The sequence below is a fragment of the Thalassophryne amazonica genome, chromosome 5 (assembly GCF_902500255.1).
Source record: "Thalassophryne amazonica chromosome 5, fThaAma1.1, whole genome shotgun sequence".
Taxonomy (NCBI): domain Eukaryota; kingdom Metazoa; phylum Chordata; class Actinopteri; order Batrachoidiformes; family Batrachoididae; genus Thalassophryne; species Thalassophryne amazonica.
The window spans coordinates 96,373,353-96,397,974 of record NC_047107.1 but is presented as its reverse complement, the minus strand read 5'-3'; the positions used below and the strand labels follow the sequence as shown (position 1 = coordinate 96,397,974).

Here is a 24,622-nt window from a genome sequence, read left to right as displayed (position 1 = left end):
AGCAGAACCAGGCTCAGGGAGGGGCAGTCTTCTGCTGGGACTGGTTGGGCTGAGGGAGAGAACCAGGAAAAAGACATGCTGTGGAGGGGAGCAGAGATCGATCACTAATGATTAAATGCAGAGTGGTGCATACAGAGCAAAAAGAGAAATCCATCATGGGAACCCCCCAGCAGTCTACGTCTATAGCAGCATAACTAAGGGATGGTTCAGGGTCATCTGATCCAGCCCTAACTATAAGCTTTAGCAAAAAGGAAAGTTTTAAGCCTAATCTTAAAAGTAGAGAGGGTGTCTGTCTCCCTGATCTGAATTGGGAGCTGGTTCCACAGGAGAGGAGCCTGAAAGCTGAAGGCTTTGCCTCCCATTCTACTCTTACAAACCCTAGGAACTACAAGTAAGCCTGCAGTCTGAGAGCGAAGCGCTCTATTGGGGTGATATGGTACTACGAGGTCCCTAAGATAAGATGGGACCTGATTATTCAAAACCTTATAAGTAAGAAGAAGAATTTTAAATTCTATTCTAGAATTAACAGGAAGCCAATGAAGAGAGGCCAATATGGGTGAGATATGCTCTCTCCTTCTAGTCCCCGTTAGTGCTCTAGCTGCAGCATTTTGAATTAACTGAAGGCTTTTTAGGGAACTTTTAGGACAACCTGATAATAATGAATTACAATAGTCCAGCCTAGAGGAAATAAATGTATAAATTAGCTTTTCAGCATCACTCTGAGACAAGACCTTTCTGATTTTAGAGATATTGCGTAAATGCAAAAAAGCAGTCCTACATATTTGTTTAATATGCGCTTTGAATGACATATCCTGATCAAAAATGACTCCAAGATTTCTCACAGTATTACTAGAGGTCAGGGTAATGCCATCCAGAGTAAGGATCTGGTTAGACACCATGTTTCTAAGATTGTGGGGCCAAGTACAATAACTTCAGTTTTATCTGAGTTTAAAAGCAGGAAATTAGAGGTCATCCATGTCTTTATGTCTGTAAGACAGTCCTGCAGTTTAGCTAATTGGTGTGTGTCCTCTGGCTTCATGGATAGATAAAGCTGGGTATCATCTGCGTAACAATGAAAATTTAAGCAATACCGTCTAATAATACTGCCTAAGGGAAGCATGTATAAAGTGAATAAAATTGGTCCTAGCACAGAACCTTGTGGAACCTTATGACGTCACAGTGTCCGTGTAGTCATCTAGACTGTCTGTTGAAGCCTCAAACATATCCCAATCCGTGGTGGCCAAGCACGCGCGTAGCTCCTCTACAGCTTCATTGCTCCACACTTTAGACGTCCTCACAACAGGTTTAGAGAGTTTAAGTCTGTCTGTACGTGGGGATGAAGTGGACCATTACGTGATCTGAGAGTCCCAAAGCTGCACGGGCCACCGCGCGGTAGGCGACGCTCACTGTCGTGTAACAATGATCTAATGTGCTCCCTTCTCTGGTCGGGCATTTAACAAACTGTTTGTATTTTGGTAATTCCTGACTGAGATTCCCTTTGTTAAAATCACTGAGAATTATAACAAGAGAGTCCAGAAAGTCTCTCTCCACGCTCATAATCTGACGTGGAGAGTAGAACGGTCTGCAGTTTATGAGGAGATAGTCCAGAGAGGGACAGCAGTGTTGGGAGATCAGTCACATCGGAGCACCAGGCGTTGTTGATATAGAAGCAGAGTCCTCCCCCTCTAGTTTTTCCACCAGAGAGTGCTCTGTCTCTGTCTGCGCAGAGGAGTTGGAATCCCTCTAGTTGGAGCGCGCAGTCCGGTGTCTGTGCATTTAACCACGTCTCCGTGAAGCACAGTACACAAGATGAAAAATCTCTATTCTTCTTCATCAACAGTGCCAGCTCATCCATCTTGTTGTGGAGTGAGCGGACGTTGGAGAGAAATATCCCAGGTAGGGGCATGCGTGTGCCCCTTCGTCTGAGGCGCACGAGAGCTCCAGCACGTTTCCCTCTCCGCCGTCATCTCACTTTTTTGGCCAAAAAGTGAACCAGTTCAGCTGCAGGCACCAAAAACACTGGCGTAATGTCCGTGGGTGTTGATGATTTGATGTTTAGAAGCTCCTCACGGGTGTAGGGACACGATGACACACGATTCACGCACAAAAACAGACAAAACAGGGAGCACCAGAATATCAGGGCGCCTTCACGTGGCGCCATCTTGGAAGTGAAATCTGCCGGAAAATGGCTGATGTCCAGCTCTTGTGACAACCAGAGAAACTGCGCACGATGGTCCCGGATCCATACAGCCATCCGTTTAGAAATGAAATGGTCATTTCATTGTATGGCCTTGCCTTACAATATAAAGCGCCTTGGGGCAACTGTTTGTTGTGATTTGGCGCTATATAAAAAAAAAATTGATTGATTGATTTTTGCCTGTCGATTGCGGCTCGGAGTGCGGCGCGCTGTGCGCCATTGTGGGCCATCCTTAAAGTGGTAGTAACACTCCTTAATCTCTGTGAAGCCTATAAAATTTTCACCGAAAGCCATCTGAATTTTCCGAATGGTTTCCAGCTGCCTGTCTTAACAGTTTCTGAAAAAATTCTGATGGAACAAAGCCCAAATCCATCCATCCATCTTCTACCGCTTAGTCCAATTAAGGGTCGCGGGGGGCTGGAGTCCTTGCAATGAAAAAACGACAAGAGGGGTGGGCCAGTGCTCACTCAAAGCCTGCCCACAGGCGAATGATGCAACCGACAGGCGTGAAAAAACTCACACATGCGCATGAAGGTTCAAGCTTGGCTGACGTAAAACATATGAATCAAATCCATATATTTTTTGCATAAAATAAAAAGGTCGGATACTTTTCTACAGACCTCGTACTCATTACTTCACATGAATATATCACAATTATCTGGGAACTACTTTTTGCGCAGGAACTCATCAATCACGTTGGCACGTGCACGTACTAGCACAGAATACCCAGAAACTGGACAGTTGTTTGGCCATAATGAGAGCGTCCACTTTTAGCTTGCCATAAGCAAAGCTAGTGGCGCTCATGAGAGTGTGGGTTGAAACCTCTGCACTCGGGAAATGTGCTGAATACACGCCTACTAGATAAAGGGTGCTTTCAGTTCTCCAGTTTAGCTTGACTTTCACAGAAATCTTCAAGTTTATTCGGTTCAGGGAAAAGAACTTTGCAACAAAACAAAATAAAACAAAATAAATAAAACTGATCTGTAAATCTGTAGAATAAAATACTCTTCTTTTGTCCATGCCTTCTTTTATGCATCGTACACCGTTGCATGCTTCAATTTAAGACCGAACATTCAAAATGAGAGAATATTGAAGAATCAAATTCATGATTTCTTCGTCGCACCATCCTTTCTTGCTAGCTATGATGGCTGATGACTTAATCTGATTTTGTCAACTGCATGGGGTCTGTATATACTGTACTTGGACTCGGACAAGGTATTTTAAGAGACTTAACAGTGTTTATTTTTTTGTTTGTTTGTTTGTTTGAGGGGTGGGGGTGACAGCCAATCAGAGTAGCACCGTGACATCAGTGGCTGGTCTAGCTAGCTGCAAACTGTTTCATTTGTGTGTAAATATAACCTCTTTGTCATATATTATGTAAAAGCTAGCGAGAAATGAACACTTCTAAAACTGAAAACGCTGTTGTTGTAACCTGATAACACCTCTGGAGTGATTTACTAGACATTTTGTGGAAGTCAGCATACACACTAACTTCCGCTCTTGTCATAAGCTCCTATATGCGCAAAAAAAGCCCTCCGTAAAGCTAGGACATCTTACTACTCATCACTAATTGAAGAAAATAAGAACAACCCCAGGTTTCTTTTCAGCACTGTAGCCAGGCTGACAGAGTCAGAGCTCTATTGAGCCGAGTATTCCTTTAACTAGTAATGACTTCATGACTTTCTTTGCTAATAAAATTTTAACTATTGGAGAAAAAATTACTCATAACCATCCCAAAGACGTATTGTTATCTTTGGCTGCTTTCAGTGATGCCGGTATTTGGTTAGACTCTTTCTCTCAGATTGTTCTGTCCGAGTTATTTTCATTAGTTACTTCATCCAAACCATCAACATGTCTATTAGACCCCATTCCTACCAGGCTGCTCAAGGAAGCCCTACCATTATTTAATGCTTCGATCTTAAATATGATCAATCTATCTTTATTAGTTGGCTATGTACCACAGGCTTTTAAGGTGGCAGTAATTAAACCATTACTTAAAAAGCCATCACTTGACCCAGCTATCTTAGCTAATTATAGGCCAATCTCCAACCTTCCTTTTCTCTCAAAAATTCTTGAAAGGGTAGTTGTAAAACAGCTAACTGATCATCTGCAGAGGAATGGTCTATTTGAAGAGTTTCAGTCAGGTTTTAGAATTCATCATAGTACAGAAACAGCATTAGTGAAGGTTACAAATGATCTTCTTATGGCCTCAGACAGTGGACTCATCTCTGTGCTTGTTCTGTTAGACCTCAGTGCTGCTTTTGATACTGTTGACCATTAAAATTTTATTACAGAGATTAGAGCATGCCATAGGTATTAAAGGCACTGCGCTGCGGTGGTTTGAATCATATTTGTCTAATAGATTACAATTTGTTCATGTAAATGGGGAATCTTCTTCACAGACTAAGGTTAATTATGGAGTTCCACAAGGTTCTGTGCTAGGACCAATTTTATTCACTTTATACATGCTTCCCTTAGGCAGTATTATTAGACAGCATTGCTTAAATTTTCATTGTTACGCAGATGATACCCAGCTTTATCTATCCATGAAGCCAGAGGACACACACCAATTAGCTAAACTGCAGGATTGTCTTACAGACATAAAGACATGGATGACCTCTAATTCCCTGCTTTTAAACTCAGATAAAACTGAAGTTATTGTACTTGGCCCCACAAATCTTAGAAACATGGTGTCTAACCAGATCCTTACTCTGGATGGCATTACCCTGACCTCTAGTAATACTGTGAGAAATCTTGGAGTCATTTTTGATCAGGATATGTCATTCAATGCGCATATTAAACAAATATGTAGGACTGCTTTTTTGCATTTACGCAATATCTCTAAAATTAGAAAGGTCTTGTCTCAGAGTGATGCTGAAAAACTAATTCATGCATTTATTTCCTCTAGGCTGGACTATTGTAATTCATTTATTATCAGGTTGTCCTAAAAGTTCCCTGAAAAGCCTTCAGTTAATTCAAAATGCTGCAGCTAGAGTACTAACGGGGACTAGAAGGAGAGAGCATATCTCACCCATATTGGCCTCTCTTCATTGGCTTCCTGTTAATTCTAGAATAGAATTTAAAATTCTTCTTCTTACTTATAATGTTTTGAATAATCAGGTCCCATCTTATCTTAGGGACCTCATAGTACCATATCACCCCAATAGAGCGCTTCGCTCTCAGACTGCAGGCTTACTTGTAGTTCCTAGGGTTTGTAAGAGTAGAATGGGAGGCAGAGCCTTCACCTTTCAGGCTCCTCTCCTGTGGAACCAGCTCCCAATTCAGATCAGGGAGACAGACACCCTCTCTACTTTTAAGATTAGGCTTAAAACTTTCCTTTTTGCTAAAGCTTATAGTTAGGGCTGGATCAGGTGACCCTGAACCATCCCTTAGTTATGCTGCTATAGCCTTAGACTGCTGGGGGGTTCCCATGATGCACTGAGTGTTTCTTTCTCTTTTTGCTCTGTATGCACCACTCTGCATTTAATCATTAGTGATTGATCTCTGCTCCCCTCCACAGCATGTCTTTTTCCTGGTTCTCTCCCTCAGCCCCAACCAGTCCCAGCAGAAGACTGCCCCTCCCTGAGCCTGGTTCTGCTGGAGGTTTCTTCTTGTTAAAAGGGAGTTTTTCCTTCCCACTGTTGCCAAGTGCTTGCTCACAGGGGGTCGTTTTGACCGTTGGGGTTTTTCCGTAATTATTGTATGGCCTTGCCTTACAATATAAAGCGCCTTGGGGCAACTGTTTGTTGTGATTTGGCGCTATATAAATAAAATTGATTGATTGATTGACATGCACGCCCTCCTGCAGACACAGTTAAAACATAAGTAAAATATTGTTTTTTATTGATAGAAGGGCTTTATTGAACATTGTACAAATTGGTTGTAAGACAATAGGATCTTAATAATGTAGTGTGTGTGTATGTGTGTATATATATATATATATATATATATATATATATATATATATATATATATATATATATATATATATATATATATATATATATATATATATATATATATATATATATATATATATATATATGGCAATGCTCATACTGCAGTGGGTATTTTAGCTTTGCATTTTTTTTTTTTTTTTTTTTTTTTTTTTTTTTTTTTTTTTTTTTTTGTATTTCAAACAATATACAGATGAGGACAAAATTATTAGCCCCCCTATGAAATTTAAAAATTTATTGTTTTCTTCAAACATTCCCGAGTGCTTTTATAATGGAGGAAGGAATTTCCAAACATCCTGGTTTTATTTTGGATGCTTACATTATTTTACTTTGTACACAGAAACATTATTTCACAAAAACTACCAGGGTCAAAATTATTAGTCCACTGGTCTTTTTGTTGAACCATATCACAAATCACTGTTGGGCAGTGATGTGCTTTAAGTTTTTAATGCTCAAATCTTGTAAAATCAAGTTAAACCTGGGGTATATCCTCTAATGTACACACAATATAAAACCCTCAGGGTTTGAGCGGTCACTTGAGAAAGCATCAAAAGAAATTAGTTAAGACTTGAGAAAGAGTTGTTGATGCTCACAAAGCTGGAGAAGGAGTTATTGCAACATTTCTGAAACTAGATTATTTAGAAATGCTATTTTGAAAATTCATTGCTCTATTAAAAACACACCTGGGAAAATTTTGAATAACACATTAAATTTCATAGGGGGCTCACTGATTTTTTTTTTTTTTCCCCCTCTGTTTTTGAGTATAGCCTAGGAAACTGTAAACACTCTACCCCATGTAGATCATTTATATTTTATTTATAAACTTGTGTGTACACATTAGTGATTCGTGTTTGACCTTATCTCTCTCCCCATTGCAGATCATATTCCAGAGGACTTGCGGGACCCATTCTATACAGACCAATATGACCAGGAACACATCAAGCCACCCGTCATCCACCTGCTTCTGTCATGCGAGCTCTATTGCCGTGTCTGTACCCTAATCTTGAAGACAGAACAGGCAGCTTCTCTTCAGTCACACATGTCTGTTATCCATGCTTTGTTCCGGAAGGGCATTTATGTCGTTGAGAGTGACGATACACCTGTCACAGAGGAGGACTTGTCCTGTATGCCCATCAAAATGGTGAGATGACATTATATCACATCATGACATTTGTGCTACAGCAATAATGATTATGCTTTTTTTTCTTGTGATGATATCCTTATCTTGCAGTTAATTACTTTTTATTTAAAAAAAAAAATGTTGTTGTTAAAACATTTGGCTGATTATTCAGTCAGTTTTATGTACCTTCTTGCAGTTAGGACCACACAGTCCATAATGTTGCTGAAGGCTTGACAAAAATGTGTCATTTAGCATAAAAGAATTGGTATAACCTGGGTTATAAAATGGGGATTTAAAGGACATGTTGTACCGAAGTCATAGCAACTTAGATTTAGGATGTTAGTGACCATCCAGTGATACAGCGGGATTACACTGTACACTTCCGTGACCAGACTCAAAGTATATGGCATTCACAGCAAACAGTTACAGAGACTGCAGCAAACAAAGTGATCATTTTACAAGTGTTTTCGACAACGTTTATGTAGTTTTGAGGTAAACTTCCAAGCACACGCTTGTATGAAATGTAGCTGCTAACGTTAAGAACAGAGCTGATGGCTCATTTTTAAGTGATAACTGTTAATTTTGATGCAGTCACAGTAAAAGTAGTGGCCGCTCTCCACTGTGAGAAGACAGTGCATGCACATTATGAAGGCAGCCTGTTCATAACAGTCTGCTAGTGTTGTCATCAATACAACTGTGAAAAATCTTAAGAAATACAGCTGTGTGATCAAGCAGCCTGAAAAACAGCAGAGTTGCGCATGCACGTTCATGGTGGGAGCTGTAGCGGGGTTAAAATGGCGTTCTGCTCCTGTACAGAGAACAGACTCCGCACACATCGAGATCCAAAACCCGACAGATTCTCTCAATGTAAAATAAAATTAACAAAGCCACCCAGATCCACTGAAGAGAAGAAAACAAAAGGGAAAAAGGTGAACAGGGCATTCACCCACTTCTAAAAAATAAGATATAATGTCCATGTTCACTCCATCAAAGAGGTCTTCACGCATGGATGACTTGTGATCGCCAGATGGAGAGTAAAGTCCCACAGCAGCTCCGCCGTCAGCTCTTCACAAAGTTCTCTCATGATTCTGGCACGTTAGATAGACTAAGAATAAGACAGCACTTTATTAATCCAGAAGGAAATTGTTTTGCCAGAGGGTTGAAACAGTAAACATTGCTTTTTTTTCTTTCTTTCTTTTTTTTAACATGAAAGCGAGCACAACATGTAAAATGACTGAAGACACTTGCACAAGATGTTGACAGTATTGCACATAGCTCTGAATAACTGAAAAACTGATCATTATGTGTTCATCCTGCAGAAGAGGGAAGATTTATACAGTCTGATTGCCACAGGTGGGAAGGACCTCCTGTGGCAGTCTGTGGTGCACCTTGGTAGCCTCAGTCTTTGGCTGAAGGTGCTCTGACAGGATATTAGTGTGGCATGCAGGGGGTGGGAGGTGTTGTTATGGATGGTGAGCAGTTTCGTCAACATCCTCCTCTCTGACACCTCCATCACAGACCCAGCCCTCCTGATGAGCTTGTTGAGTTTTGTTCATGTCAGCTGCCTTCAGCCTGCTGCCCCAGCACGCTACAGCATAGAAGATGATGCTGGAGACTATGCTGGAGTGATAAAGCATCTGCAACATATTTCTGCAGAAAGGCCATTATCTCCTGAAAATAACATATTCGAACTTTTTCCAATGTAAGAAAGGCAGTGTAAAAATAGCTTTGTGGAGACATTCCATGTGTGCGTTTGCGGTGGCAGTAAAATAGTGTCCTCTGACACAGACAGCAGAGTCAGCACACGTTAGGATCCAAAATCTGACAGACTCTTAAAAACTTTAATAGTTTTGGGATGAAGTGTATCGTCTCCTCTCTCTGTACGTCCTATGTAAATCTGAGTCATCACTTTCGAATGAAAGCTCAGAAATTTTGTTATCAGAAGTAGCAGCATTTGTGTCACTCTGTTTGTCAGCCATTGGGAAATGCAGAGTAAGATGTTTTCCAGAAATGCACCTGCTAACTCTCTGAGCAAGAGGAATAATTAGCAATAAAATACATCAGCGACCACTAATTATTACTGCATGTGCAAGGATAGACTTACAATCATGTATACTTTGATGTTGTGTTGCTGTTGTGTTGACGTTAAATAATGTGCGATATGTCCCCTGTAACATGCAAAAGGTCATGCAGTGCTCTAGATGTGTGAGACTGTCTGTGGTGTTTGGCTGCTATGTTTTCCTAAAGCGATAGCAAGGATTGACAAAATACACAGCATTTTATTTTGTACTTCAGACAACTCCAGTATCAGTATTAACACAAAAAAGTTAGTTTTTAAAATTGCTATTTTAATTAAAAGGTTTAAATGTTTTTCACAAATTTACGTGCAGTGCATCTGGAATGTATTCACAGCGCTTCACTATTTCCACATTTTGTTATAGCCTTATTCCAAAATGGATGAAATTTATTTTTATTTTTTTGCATTTTATTTTGCATTTATCTAAATACCGATGTTAAATGAATAACAAAATGCTTAATATTTGTAGCTAACAACTAGAGGTGCACGATCATTATCGGCCGATCACGCCTTGATCAAACTCGCCGATCAAAAGGACCGATCACAACAGTGCAGGCAGTAGCGCAGGGAGCGCTTGGTCCTGCATTACACGCTTTCCTCTGTGACGTAAACTCATTTTGACTTCTGCTATGAGTTGGACGGACAAGGAGAGCAGTTGCCATCATCTAATGTAGTCCATGTCCGTCCAGCTCATAGCAGAAGTCAAAATGAGTCAAATGGCTCTGAGAGATCTAAATAGACTGCTGTGTAATGAATGGAACCACACTGCCATCTAGTGAATATCCAGTGTGCTTGAGTGTGTATTTGTGAATCAGTAGGCATTTTGATTTTGTTTATTTTTTCATGTGAGTATAGAGGTACAGAGAGTACAAAGAAGCTTTGTTCATTTGATTTGCTTATATTGTGAACTGCCATGATAGTGGAATTGACAACTAAGTTCGGAATAAAAAAAAAATTGATTGATTGATTTTGTTTGTGGATCTGTGGAGTTCGCGAAAAGAATGTCTCAAAATTACGTCACAGAGGAAAGCGATGAATGCATGTAATTGGTGATGCAGAAATACTGAAACGCAATTCACAAATACAATTTCAGTTTTACAAATGTAATTTTTACAAAATTTCAGTGATTGGTGATCGGCCTAAAAGATCGGTGCACCTCAACTAACAACTTTACGAGGTCTGTTAGAAACGTATCTGGCCTTTTTATTTTTTCAAAAACCATATGGATTTGAATCACGTGTGATTGCATCAGACAAGCTTGAACCTTCATGCGCATGCCTGAGTTTTTTCACGCCTGTCGGTTGCGTCATTCGCCTGTGAACAGGCTTTGTGTGAGCAGTGGTCCACCCTCTTGTCGTTTTTTTTTATTGCAAATAAATGTCTGAACGATTTGGAGCTTTGCTGCATCAATTTTTCTCTAGAAACTGTGAGAGACCTCCAGGTGGACACCGTTCGAAAAATTAATATGGCTTTCAGGGACGATTTTATGGGGATTATACAGATTAAGGAGTGTTACTGCCGCTTTAAGGACGGTCCACAACTGCTGAGAGCGCAGAGCGCTCCCAGCGGCAATCGACATGCTCAGACGCCGCTGGAACAACCAGATCATTTCCAGCGTGAAGGCTTTGTTGATCCGGGACCTTGTCTGACTTTCACAAAAGGCAGAAGTCATGGACATCAGCACTTTTTCGGCACATTCCACTGTTACAGGAGTTTTTTTCATGGAAAGAAAAGCGGAGGGATGCGCCACGGAGCCAGTCATTACGCGGACAAAACCATCTCCGTGTTGGTCTCACAGGATGGCTTTCAGGTGGATTTCAGATGGATTCCGGTTGCTTTTCAGTCGTGTGAATATCCGATTGTGATTGTGCATGAGCTGGACATGCCCCAACATGTCCTGGAAGGCTTCATCACGGCGTTGCTTTGCGCCATACGGCTCCACCGCGACGCACGGAACTTCTCCGCACGTCTGTCTTAATGTGCTGAAAAAGTGCTGATGTCTACGTCTTTTCACAATTCCTGTGCTAGTCAGACGACATACCGGATCAAGACAGCGTCCAGTTTAGAAATGAACGGCACATTCCACTGTTACAGGAGTTTTTGTCATGGAAAGAGGAGCGGCTCCACCGCGAAAAAGTGCTGATGTCCACGACTTCTGCCTTTTTGTGAAAGTCAGACGAGGTCCCGGATCAACAAAGCCTTCACGTTGGAAATGATCTGGTTGTTTCAGCGGGGTTTGAGCATGTCGATCGGCGCTGGGAGCGCACCGCGCTCTCAGCAGTTGTGGGCCGTCCTTAAAGCGGCAGTAACGCTCCTTAATCTGTATAATCCCCATAAAATCCTCCCTGAAAGCCATATTAATTTTCCGAACGGTGTCCACCTGGAGGTCTCTCACAGTTTCTGGAAAAAAATTGATGCAGCAAAGCTCCAAATTGTTCAGACATTTATTCGCAATAAAAAAAACGACGAGAGGATGGACCAGTGCTCACACAAAGCCTGCTCACAGGCGAATGACGCAACCGACAGGCGTGAAAAAACTCACGCATGGGCACTAAGGTTCAAGCTTGTCTGATGCAATCACACGTGATTCAAATCCATATGGTTTTTGAAAAAATAAAAAGGTCGGATACTTTTCTAACAGACCTCGTAGTTCTTGTGGCAGAGTAGCATTAACAGAGCTAGGTGTGTTTGCTAGCTCATGAAACTCATCTTTTCATTTGAAGGGAAATTGTGTAATTTGGCAAAATGCTATTTATCTATAAATCAAAATTACTACAGTTACCGCTTACTTGACATATTAATGTACTTACCAAAACACCAAAGTTTTTGGGTGTCTTCTAATTAGGGATCCAAAGACTGTATACTTTGGTGTGAGGCTAACTCAACAATGGAAAATTAGATTTGTATGCAATAAAAAGTGTCGTAGAAGTACCAAACCATTTGATTGGATAAAGTAATGAATGACAAAATATATATTTTCCTTTTTTTGTAAATTGATATCAAAGTTGAGAGTGGGCTTAAAGAGTGCATGGGCTTAATGGGTACACTTACCCCTGCAAAAAGTCACATGGCATTCTAAAAACATGATGCAGTAGGTATGGATAAAGAAAGAGACAGCTTGTTAAGTGTTATAAGAGATGGCATTACTGCAATATTAGATTATAAAAAGAAAGAAATGGCAATATTTTGCATGACTTACCATTCTGTTGCTTTTGGAGTTAAAGCTCTCACAAGAGCCTTGCTTGAATGACAGTTACTGTGACAAGACAATGCTCTCATATCGCTAGTGTGCTTTGTCAGCATTCTGCAAATATTGGTGAATGTTTTTGCAAATATGTAATGAAAACCTGTGTTTAGTTTGTGTGTGAGATACACAAAGTATATGTCTTGAGTCATGATGAATTTATTTCCAATACATTCTTTAACAACTTAAGCCTGGTTCACACGACAGGATTTTAAAATTATCTTTAGGTTTCCAAAACCTGAGAGACCACACACGTGAAGATAAAAAAAATCATATTTCTAACAGGTTTGGTTGTACAGTGTGTAGTGTTCAGCCACACGGTAAGGACAACAACACCACACATGAACAGATTTCACTCACCAACATTCTCAGGTCAGACAGAAAATCTCGCAAAATCTCTCGAGATTAAACGTGACTTCAGAGTACACAAACGGAGATACTTTTTGGACTATTTACAACAGAGGGGAAAAAACAATACAAAAAGAAAAAGAAAAGGCGTTCTTTAAAGGAGTGGAGACAGCGCGACCACCGGACTTTCTGGTAAGTCAGAACAGCTGTTTGAATTTTATTTTCCACTCTGTGCGTCCGTCACCTCGCTTTCTGATTGGCTGCATGTCACATTCAGCAGGCTGCGAGCTCGTTTGTGGTTGGACGACACAACACACGCTGGGATATCGGGCCAAAAAAATCCAACATATTGAATGTTACCGATTTGCGATCGGAGTGCCCCTGGCGTCCTTCTGAACAAATCAGAATGCTCTTAACACCACACACGGCAAGAATATCTGATAAGATTATCTTTAGCGTCATCACGATTCTCGGGGCGTCCTTAAGATTGTCGGAAGGGGAAGATCGGGTCCGATATCGGCCTAATTATCCTGCCGTGTGAACCCGGCCTTAGTTGTATTTGCACCTCTATGGTACTCCTACTCGGATTCTAAATTCTACAACCTAGGGAGTCTATTGCTCCCCCTCCCCTACCCTTTCTGCTTCCACTGCCTGTGTAAAGCCCCTTTCACACTAGCGTATTTGTAGAGCTGCGTATTGCGGCATTGTTTCATTTAAATACGCCTGAAATGTGCGTGTACTAAGCCTTTTTCCTTGTTCGTGGATCTGCTTGCAGCTGTGTGTGTTCACTTTTTAATGTGTGCACACAGTCGTGTGTAGCCCTTGCTACTATTTTGAAACCAGTTCCCTCCTGCCGGCTGTGCAGAACACACCGTTGCAATTGGAAAACAGTGGACTGTATCATGAGGTTTTTACAGTTTCATTACTGCCACGTATGTAGCCATAGCTGCTATTTTCTGCCTCTGTGTAAGTAAGTTCTGTTCTCTCCTGCACAGTGTGGCGTGGCTCAGAAACAGTGTCATTTAACATTTTTTTTTAATAAATTATTATTTTTTTGTCTTGGTGGATCATTTTCTTTGTGTACAGATGCTGCTGAGTCTGGCTGTGATATGGCTGCTGTGAATGAAGTGCCGTGACTCGTTAAACTTTTAAAGCTGCAGTTGCTCCGATCAGGTCCACTGATTTGATCAGACCTGATCAATCAGGGCATCTGATGATCGCACATGCAGCGACGAGGCATTTATTTTAAAGAGCCACAGCTCTTTTCAGGTTTGATCAGACCTGATCGATGAGGGCGTCTGATGATCGGAAGTTCTTTTTGTTCTAAAGACAGTGGTTGAATAAAATTTAATTTTTAAAAAATATTTAATTTTGGTAAATTTGTTTAAAATAAGTCATTAAAAAAATATACTACCCTAATATATTTGCCAGTTAAACTTATAAACACCCCTGTTTGCTCTCAAATACAAATGTTGACCGGATTGTTAATTCAGGTATTTCATCACAAGTGTTTTACTAACACAAATGATTTATACATGCAAGCAGCTAATATTGTAGCACAGCATATCCCTTTGTTTGCTTGTTCATAGAATTTCTTTGTAAGTATTGCTTGGGTTTTGCTTATTGTAAATTGCACTACATGTCTGTCTATAGCAGATTTTAATAGTTCTGTATTCATGCAGGTTGTGCTGTAAGGAAAGCTATGAATACCTCTCATTAATGAGCCTAAAAGTCCATGAGAATTTCCATCAACAAGCGGATTACAAGTGCATTAGACAAAAGACTGGAAAAATGACTTGGCTTATCTCCCCATAATTACTTGGCACAGTGTGCGCGTGTGGAGGGTGGAATTCAGAAAATGAAGAGTAGCATCAAGATTTTAGATATTCACAGCAATATAAAGAAGACAAAAAATTGGCTATACCCCCCCCCCCCCAACCTTATCCCATATTATGCCATATATTAGTTATATCTGTACATAAATGAGTCGTGAATAGGCAAAAAAAAGTTGCATCTGTCCATAAACTGCATTTATATTTGAAACATGTTGCTACTCTTTCATGCAGCAAGAAGCAAAATTAATTTAATTGGCACATTATTTCTAATGCAAGCACTGTTCATGCACAGAAGAACTTGAGTAAACCGCTTCCTGTTGCTGCTGAGGAGATGAAAACATCAAGAAAGGAGCTAAATATGTGCACATTTACCTCAGTTGTAAATAAACTTTGAAATGGATTATTCATTTTTAGAACATTATACAGTAGTTAACTTTACCTTAGCCTAGCCTTCCTCCAGAGGTGGGTAACCCTGGTTTCAGTGGGTAAAAGTCCTACCACATATTTGTTCCATTCAATCACTAAATCAGCTGATTCTAATTAGTTCTACTCTTCAGCTCTTAAGACAAGGTTACCCACCACTGCCTTCCTCAGTGTTGCTGTTCTGGTTGTCTCATAAAATGCAAACTATAGTCATCTGTCTTTATTTAAGAGCATGGTCTTTCAGTTTGAAAGCATGATTTATTAATTTCAGTGATTCTGTAAGACCCAGCGCACCCTCCTCTTAGAGGTTGCACTGCAGTTGCCATCCAGCTTAATGGTGTATTACTGACACCTTCTGCTCTGAAGAGTGGAATAGACGGTAGACCATTCAGTGTGTGTGTGCGTGCGTGCGGTGCCATGTTGTGTCTATTGAAAAACAGTTTTTTTTTATTATTTTTAACACATTTAAGTCACTTCGAAATATGTCACAGAACCAGTCAGAGAAGTAAAAAAAAAAAAAGACAATTTATAGTCTGGAAATACAGCAACTAGTTAAATTTATATAAAACAGTCTGCCTGGCTACAATAAGGATTTGACAGATCAACATGTTTCAGATTCACATATGCTGAAATCATGATAGAGAGATCTAATAAAATAATAATAATAATAGAGGTTATCAGAACCCAGTGTGCTTGCATCTAAAAATTAATTCATGCTAAGTCAATTAACAATGCATCTGACCACAAGATAAATTGATATGATTTGTCCTGTTGTGTGTTGTGTTCTCATTTTTCCTGTCATGCATGTGCCTCTTTGCTCTTCTCTGCATAATCAATCAATCAATCAATCAATTTTTTTTATATAGCGCCAAATCACAACAAACAGTTGCCCCAAGGCGCTTTATATTGTAAGGCAAAGCCATACAATAATTATGTAAAACCCCAACGGTCAAAACGACCCCCTGTGAGCAAGCACTTGGCTACAGTGGGAAGGAAAAACTCCCTTTTAACAGGAAGAAACCTCCAGCAGAACCAGGCTCAGGGAGGGGCAGTCTTCTGCTGGGACTGGTTGGGGCTGAGGGAGAGAACCAGGAAAAAGACATGCTGTGGAGGGGAGCAGAGATCGATCACTAATGATTAAAAGAAACAGTGCATCATGGGAACCCCCCAGCAGTCTACGTCTATAGCAGCATAACTAAGGGATGGTTCAGGGTCACCTGATCCAGCCCTAACTATAAGCTTTAGCAAAAAGGAAAGTTTTAAGCCTAATCTTAAAAGTAGAGAGGGTGTCTGTCTCCCTGATCTGAATTGGGAGCTGGTTCCACAGGAGAGGAGCCTGAAAGCTGAAGGCTCTGCCTCCCATTCTACTCTTACAAACCCTAGGAACTACAAGTAAGCCTGCAGTCTGAGAGCGAAGCGCTCTATTGGGGTAATATGGTACTACGAGGTCCCTAAGATAAGATGGGACCTGATTATTCAAAACCTTATAAGTAAGAAGAAGAATTTTAAATTCTATTCTAGAATTAACAGGAAGCCAATGAAGAGAGGCCAATATGGGTGAGATATGCTCTCTCCTTCTAGTCCCCGTCAGTACTCTAGCTGCAGCATTTTGAATTAACTGAAGGCTTTTTAGGGAACTTTTAGGACAACCTGATAATAATGAATTACAATAGTCCAGCCTAGAGGAAATAAATGCATGAATTAGTTTTTCAGCATCACTCTGAGACAAGACCTTTCTGATTTTAGAGATATTGCGTAATGCAAAAAAGCAGTCCTACATATTTGTTTAATATGCACTTTGAATGACATATCCTGATCAAAAATGACTCCAAGATTTCTCACAGTATTACTAGAGGTCAGGGTAATGCCATCCAGAGTAAGGATCTGGTTAGACACCATGTTTCTAAGATTTGTGGGGCCAAGTACAATAACTTCAGTTTTATCTGAGTTTAAAAGCAGGAAATTAGAGGTCATCCATGTCTTTATGTCTGTAAGACAATCCTGCAGTTTAGCTAATTGGTGTGTGTCCTCTGGCTTCATGGATAGATAAATGTAGCTATTTAAAGCTACAAATGTTTGTACTGTACATTGAAGATTGTTCCTTTGGTGGTCCCAGAATTGTAGCACCAACTTTTTTGTCTACAGTTTAGTTTGGAATTGTAAAAAAATACAATTGTTTTGTTTTTCTTTCCCACTCAGAGTGCTCACATCCCTATGATTGATGCCCTGATGATGGCCTACACAGTGGAGATGATCAGCATTGAAAAAGTGGTGGCTTCTGTCGAACGCTTTTCTACCTTCAGTGCCTCCAAGGAGCTGCCTTATGACCTGGAGGATGCCATGGTTTTTTGGATCAACAAGGTCCTAACACACAACTTAACACAATATACAGGGTGGGCCAATAAAATGTTACCACTTTTTGATCATACACAAGTTTTTGAAATAAGAACTTATTCAAAAATTTTATTTACAGACTTGTAACAGAAGCATCAAATTAACTTTTGATACCAAAGGTTTCCCACTTTCTCTTGTTTTCCGCACAGTTCAATAATTGATGACATGTTCAATCAACGGTCCTCTTCTTTGGATTACAGCTGCAACAAGCACATTGAAGTTTGTGATGACATTGCCACACATCTCAAGAGGGATTCTCTGAATTTCCTGACGGATGTTGGTCTTCAGGGCCTCAGTAGTCTGTGGGTTGTTGTAATTGCCTAAGAATTAAAAAAGTGGTAACATTTTATTGGTCCACCCTGTATATGTAGTATACAATGTGCTTTATGTAATACTTCAGCACTTTGCCTTCCCAACTCTGGGCAAATAACTAATGTATGTATATTTTTCTGTTTAGCTCTTTACTAAGACACAATACACTGGTGGGGGAGTGGGGGGGATGGGGAACCAATACTGATCTGCAGATTGGTATTTGGGGCCAATCTAGGCAGTTTATGTAGCACTGTTGTCTTGAAAAGCACCAGTTCACATGCAAGTGCTTTGGGGGGCTTTTGTTTAATCCAGCAATCAAAAACCATATTTTGTCTTGTCTCCTTCATATAACATTGGAGGCTGCAGCAGCAAGTGAAATTCATCAAAGGTCCTTTTCCACTGCCACATTAATGTACTTGGGTTGTTTGTTTTTTCCTCCACTCTAAACCAGAACTTTTTTCTTCTCTTCATTTTCTCAACATGTAGTACTTAAAAGAGCCTAGAGACGGGATTTATGTGCTCCTGACTGATTTCACCCCTGTGTCAGATTAATGTTGTTGACTGGCAGATTGTCACATCTAATTAAAGCATTGAGAGAGTAAATCCTTTGCAGGGCCTCTGACACATAACTGGTTTTTAGCTCTGGTTTCTGGAGCATGAAGTGGTAGAATCATTGACTCTTCTGGATGGCACATTTGTCCATCATAGTATACCATCTGAGGTTGGGCCCCATTAATAGTGGACATGGATAATGCAGATCTAGTAAACTAATTTATCCAAATAATGTAGGTTTGTATAAGTCCCCTTAGTGTCAGGTAAATGACGTGATCATGGATCACGGCCAGGGGTGCAGTGTCCCCCGGTAGGTGTCAAGGGGGCAGTGCCCCCTGAAGCTATAGGGTTTTATACCTCTAAAATGGTATTGGCAAGCCCTATTTTAACCAACTTTGAGTGGTTTTAGATGCATTGAAAGCAAGAATAATAGGCAAAAAAATGACATTTATGTTGTAATATTTGTAAAACCAAAGTTCTTCTAAAAAGGTCTAAGTTACTAAAATGAATACCGTTGAAAAGGTTAAAAACACATTATTTGTTGGGCATATAGCATTCTTCTTTCACTGAGGCAGGCAGAGTTTTTCTGTCATTTTTCCAACATATTTGAGTGGGATAGCATGAGTTAAAAAACAAAAACAATATAACCACTAATTGTCTTGATTGAGCAAGATCTGAATGAGCCCCCCCCCCCCCCACTGTCACTGTTCCTCCAAACTTTTTGGAAACAGATAAAAATAAACCAAATTTCTGAATAAATCAACATCTATGGACACTGACACTGGATTATTTTAATGATTTTTTTTTTTTTCCCTTTTAAATGAGCTCGGATTGAGTCCCACAGTGTCTCCGCTGTGATCTGTGTAAAGTGCTGAAAGCAGTCAGCTGCTTTCAGCAAACTCTACCGTTCAATTCCGCTGCAAACTCTGTCATTTGCAGTGGAGATATGAAGAAAATGAGGAATATATTTGTTTTTTCTTTAATTATTTGGTTGAAATTGTAAAATAAAACAAAAGTATGACACTATATAAGCTTGAAATATGATTGATTTTGTTCATTTTTTTGGACAAATCCGTGCTGGGCGGGAGAGGAAATTTTAACTCGAGTGCCGGTGGCACCGCCCGCCATAGCTAGAACTCAAATCCCACCCCTGCTAGCAGAGCAGCCGAAGGGACTTACTAAGCCGAAGGGACTTACTATATATATATATATATATATATATATATATATATATATATATATATATATATATATATATATATATATATATATATATATATATATATATATATATATATATATATATATATATATATATATATATATATATCACTGTTGCCTTGTCGTGGGATCGGTTCCCACCTGTGGCCTTTCTGTGTGGAGTTCACTGGTTATTGTCCAGGCCTTACAGCAGTACAGGAAGATACAAAGCACCAGAACCCAGAAGACTGAGACCTTTTTCGCCTGAAGACTCACAGATGTTTAATATCCATTTCTGTAATTTCTGTGCCAGTGCATTGCTAATGTCCAGCTGTCGGAGTTTAAAACAATGTCTCAACATTATTTATTCTTTAGGCTACAGTGCTTTCAGTGGAAGTGGAAAATGCACTACACTGCCCCTATATGCTACAGTACTTATTGCCAGTTGGTGCCCCTCCCCCTCCCCCATCCCCAATTTCTGGATATACCAGCTCATTGTATTCTGTTTCTTGTTCTGCAGGTGAACATGAAAATGAGGGAAATTTCAGAAAAGGAGCACAAAGTAAAGCACCATCCACTGGAGTCTCCAAGCCACCAGAAAGTAAGGACTACACTAAAGAGTTGGGATGCTCAATACTTTAAGGCAATGGCTACATTTTTGGGGAATTTTACTAATGATTTCTTTGTTGTCAAGCTTTTTTCTTTCTTTCTTTCTTTATTTTCTGTTTCATATTAATGACTGCTATCTTTGTTACATGGGCATTGTCAAGACATTTTAGTGCGGCTGGTTAGTGATTTGTAAAATAGTTTTTTTTTTGTTTTTGTTTGTTTTCCAACCCCTGAAATGGCATGTTGGATGTGTTCTGACCCTGCTTTCTTCCTTTTTTTTTCTTCCACCACTTCTTTAAAATGGAAGCAAATCCACTCCCTTGCTTGTGACTTCTGACCTATTAATCTTTCTGCCCCTTGTCTTTCATCTGACCCTCTCCTCTCCTCTTCTCTTATCCTTGCAAACTGGATAGTCTCCCTCCAAATGGTATTGGAAACTAGTCCCTGTAAGTCAGATGCCAGCCCCCCCACACCTCATCTCCCCCTTGCACGCATAGTTGTGTGTTGATGTGTGTGCACACTGCACCATGGCTCATTCTGTACTGCTAGTAGCTGTTGTGTCAGCAAGGGGGAAAAAGAAGACTTTTTTCTTTTTTCTTGTCAGAATCATGCAGATGTTACGCTAACTCTTTAAATTGATGAAAGTTCATCTTTAAGATCACGTGTGCCATTTCATTTCAAGCTCAATTATTTTAGCTTCAGTGTGTGTGTGCGCGTGTGTTTGTATGTGTGTGATGGTTTCTTCCCCACTGAGAATAAGCAAATCCACACCTACACTTCCTCTCCTTTGTTTGGCAAACCCTTTCCTGGCTGCCACGTCACTGATCTGTGTCTTTCCCCCTCTAACGTGTTGTGCCCGCTGCTTTCTGGTTGTGGCCTCGCTGCACTCTGTGCATGTAAGCTTGAAGCCATGCAGGAGCTAACCAACTGCATTCTGGAATCTGAAGCGGTGCAGTCCTCTTTGCTGAAAGTTGCATTAGTCTGAAAAAGATTCCCTTTTATAGAAGTAGGCTTAAAGTAGAACTTCTTGGATTTTGGTTTAGTTTCACTTGCCCCTCTGCATTATGCTGCATTTACACATAACGACGACAAGTCACGAATGCCACGAAGTACACATTCTTGGCCGCTGATCACGAATGTGACGATCCGGGGCAGAGGCGTCAGGTGTCCTCAGGAACTGCTGCAACATGTGTTACGATTAATGGCACGTGTTGCTGGAGAATTATCAGGAACCATTACGCATGGTCAAGAATAGTGTTCCATGTTGTTGCGCGTAACAGCGCATCGTTAAGTTATGTCACGTTGTGAACGAGGTGAATTGTCTCCACACACACACCCATATTCATCCAACCGAATTCAGATCGCTCCAGTTTTTCAGAAGAACTTTGTGACTGCATGCATAGTTGGGCTCTGTGCCATGGAGTGCCGCAGAGAGGAGGAGGAGGAGGACAGAGCCAGATGTGTGGCTTCATGCGGCTCTCGTCTCGCCCATTTTCCCAAACATCAGGCACATGCAGCAGGTAGAACACCTGCAGGAGCGCGCTGAAGAGCACTGAAATTAGACTTTTAGCCGACTTGGTGTCAGCAATCAAACTGAATGCAGTGCAGCAGGGTTTAATTGTGCGCGTGCTTCTTCCTCTGCCGGACTGGAGGAGGTGCAGAGATGTCTGGCTGCACGTGAGTCTCCTCTCGCTCCTCTGGCTCAGACTCCTTCTCCCACTCATCGGTTACAACAGCAGGTGGAACACTGCAGGAGCGTCCTGAGGAGCTTCAGCAGGAACTGTAGAACGACATTTGGCGCAGAGTTTAATTGTGCGCACGTGACAGAAAACTGATTTGTCACAGGCGCAGTGAAATGTGACGCCGCGTTAAAAGTCATGTCAAAACTTGACAGTTTCCGTGTCACTTCGTAATAACACGTGACAGTTTGGGCTCCAACAACCATCACAAGAACCACTACGAACGTTGTCACTTTCTATTAAGGATTACTATTCATCAAGACGGATCAGTACGCTCAGTTGCGACCTCCACGACGTGAGACGAAATGAGGGTGGTGTGTGACATTCGTGGAAGATTTTTTTTTGACAGGCAAAAACATGCTCCACGAATATCAAGAATATCACGCACCAACACGCACTATTAAGAAACCTATTCAGATGCGTTAAGTTACATTAAGAATGTCACGAATGACAGAAAAATGACATTCGTAACGTGTCTTGGTTATGTGTAAACGCACCTTTAAGGTTCATGCAATGTCTTCAAAATATATACGAGGGCTGTCAATAAAGTAACGGTCCTTTTTATTTTTTTCAAAAACTATATGGATTTCATTCATATGTTTTTACGTCAGACATGCTTGAACCCTTGTGCGCATGCGTGAGTTTTTCCACGCCTGTCGGTGACGTCATTCGCCTGTGAGCACTCCTTGTGGGAGGAGTCGTCCAGCCCCTCGTCGGAATTCCTTTGTCTGAGAAGTTGCTGAGAGACTGGCGCGTTGTTTGATCAAAATTTTTTCTAAACCTGTGAGACACATCGAAGTGGACACGGTTCGAAAAATTAAGCTGGTTTTCAGTGAAAATTTTAACGGCTGATGAGAGATTTTGAGGTGATTCTGTCGCTTTAAGGACTTTTCACGGTGCGAGACGTCGCGCAGCGCTCTCAGGCGGCGTCATCAGCCTGTTCAAGCTGAAAACCTCCACATTTCAGGCTCTATTGATCCAGGACGTCGTGAGAGAACAGAGAAGTTTCAGAAGAAGTCGGTTTCAGCATTTTATCCGGATATTCCACTGTTAAAGGAGATTTTTTTAATGAAAGACGTGCGGACAGATCCGCACATCGGGACGCAGCCGACGCGGTGCGGCAGCACAGGAAAAACACCTCCGTGTTGATAACCATTTGTAAAATCCAGGCGGCTTTTGATGGCTTTCAGTGGAGTGAGTATATGAGAAATTGTTTAACAGGCAGGACATGTTCCAACTTGTCCTTAAGGCTTTCAACAGAGGTGTTTTTCCTGTGGCGGAGCGTCGCGGCGGCTGCGTCCCGACGCGCGGACCCGTCCGCACGTCTTTCATTAAAAAAAAATCTCCTTTAACAGTGGAATATCCGGATAAAATGCTGAAACCGACTTCTTCTGAAACTTCTCTGTTCTCTCACGACGTCCTGGATCAATAGAGCCTGAAATGTGGAGGTTTTCAGCTTGAACAGGCTGACGCCGCCTGAGAGCGCTGCGCGACGTCTCGCACCGTGAAAAGTCCTTAAAGCGACAGTCTCACCTCAAAATCTCTCATCAGCCGTTAAAATTTTCACTGAAAACCAGCTTAATTTTTCGAACCGTGTCCACTTCGATGTGTCTCACAGGTTTAGAAAAAATTTTGATCAAACAACGCTCCAGTCTCTCAGCAACTTCTCAGACAAAGGAATTCCGACGAGGGGCTGGACGACTCCTCCCACAAGGAGGGCTCACAGGCGAATGACGTCACCGACAGGCGTGGAAAAACTCACGCATGCGCACGAGGGTTCAAGCATGTCTGACGTAAAAACATATGAATGAAATCCATATAGTTTTTGAAAAAAATAAAAAGGACCGTTACTTTATTGACAGCCCTCGTATGTATTGAAGTAGTAATGTCAGAATTTTTTCTCAGCAACTGTGTGATCTGCTCAAATGTCTGTGTTCCACAAGACCTGTGCAACAAATTGGCCTTTGAAGTAATCATAGTGGATATTTTAAATCATTTGACTTTTTTTTAAGGAATTGTATTTGATTACATCTGATTACTTGGCTGCTTTGTTTTGAGTTTGATTAATTTCACTTTCGAACTACTGTGAGGTGAATATTGTGCACATTTATCCATAGTAGTGTGATAATTTGAACGGTTTTTTTTCATGTTTCTGTGGGTAATGCTAACTAACTTGGTTAAGTTTTCTATTGTCCCAGAGGTACAGTAGTGTTCAGAATAATAGTAGTGCTATGTGACTAAAAAGATTCATCCAGGTTTTGAGTATATTTCTTATTGTTACATGGGAAACAAGGTACCAGTAGATTCTCACAAATCCAACAAGACCAAGCGTTCATGATATTCACACTCTTAAGGCTATGAAATTGGGCTATTAGTAAAAAATAAAGTAGAAAAGGGGGTGTTCACAATAATAGTAGCATCTGCTGTTGACGTTACAAACTCAAAACTATTATGTTCAAACTGCTTTTTTAGCAATCCTGTGAATCACTAAACTAGTATTTACAGCCCCTGGCAAATATTCAGTTGTTTAATTTTGTAGAAAAAAAGCAGATCACAGACATGACACAAAACTAAAGTCATTTCAAATGGCAACTTTCTGGCTTTAAGAAACACTAT

General features: G+C 40.7%; 1 protein-coding gene across 2 annotated transcripts in view; it reads left to right on the top strand.

Annotated features, from left to right (window-relative positions):
• Positions 1-24,622, top strand: part of camsap1b (calmodulin regulated spectrin-associated protein 1b) — a 120,482-nt gene that overhangs the window by 54,999 nt on the left and 40,861 nt on the right. The window contains exons 3-6 of one of the 2 annotated variants that reach the window (XM_034170918.1): positions 7,032-7,294; positions 17,400-17,561; positions 20,179-20,259; positions 20,681-20,713. In XM_034170918.1, the coding sequence (XP_034026809.1) occupies positions 7,032-7,294; positions 17,400-17,561; positions 20,179-20,259; positions 20,681-20,713 (539 nt within the window). Of the gene's footprint in view, positions 1-7,031; positions 7,295-17,399; positions 17,562-20,178; positions 20,260-20,680; positions 20,714-24,622 lie in introns of those variants that run through there. The other variant, XM_034170917.1, reaches the window with a different exon arrangement.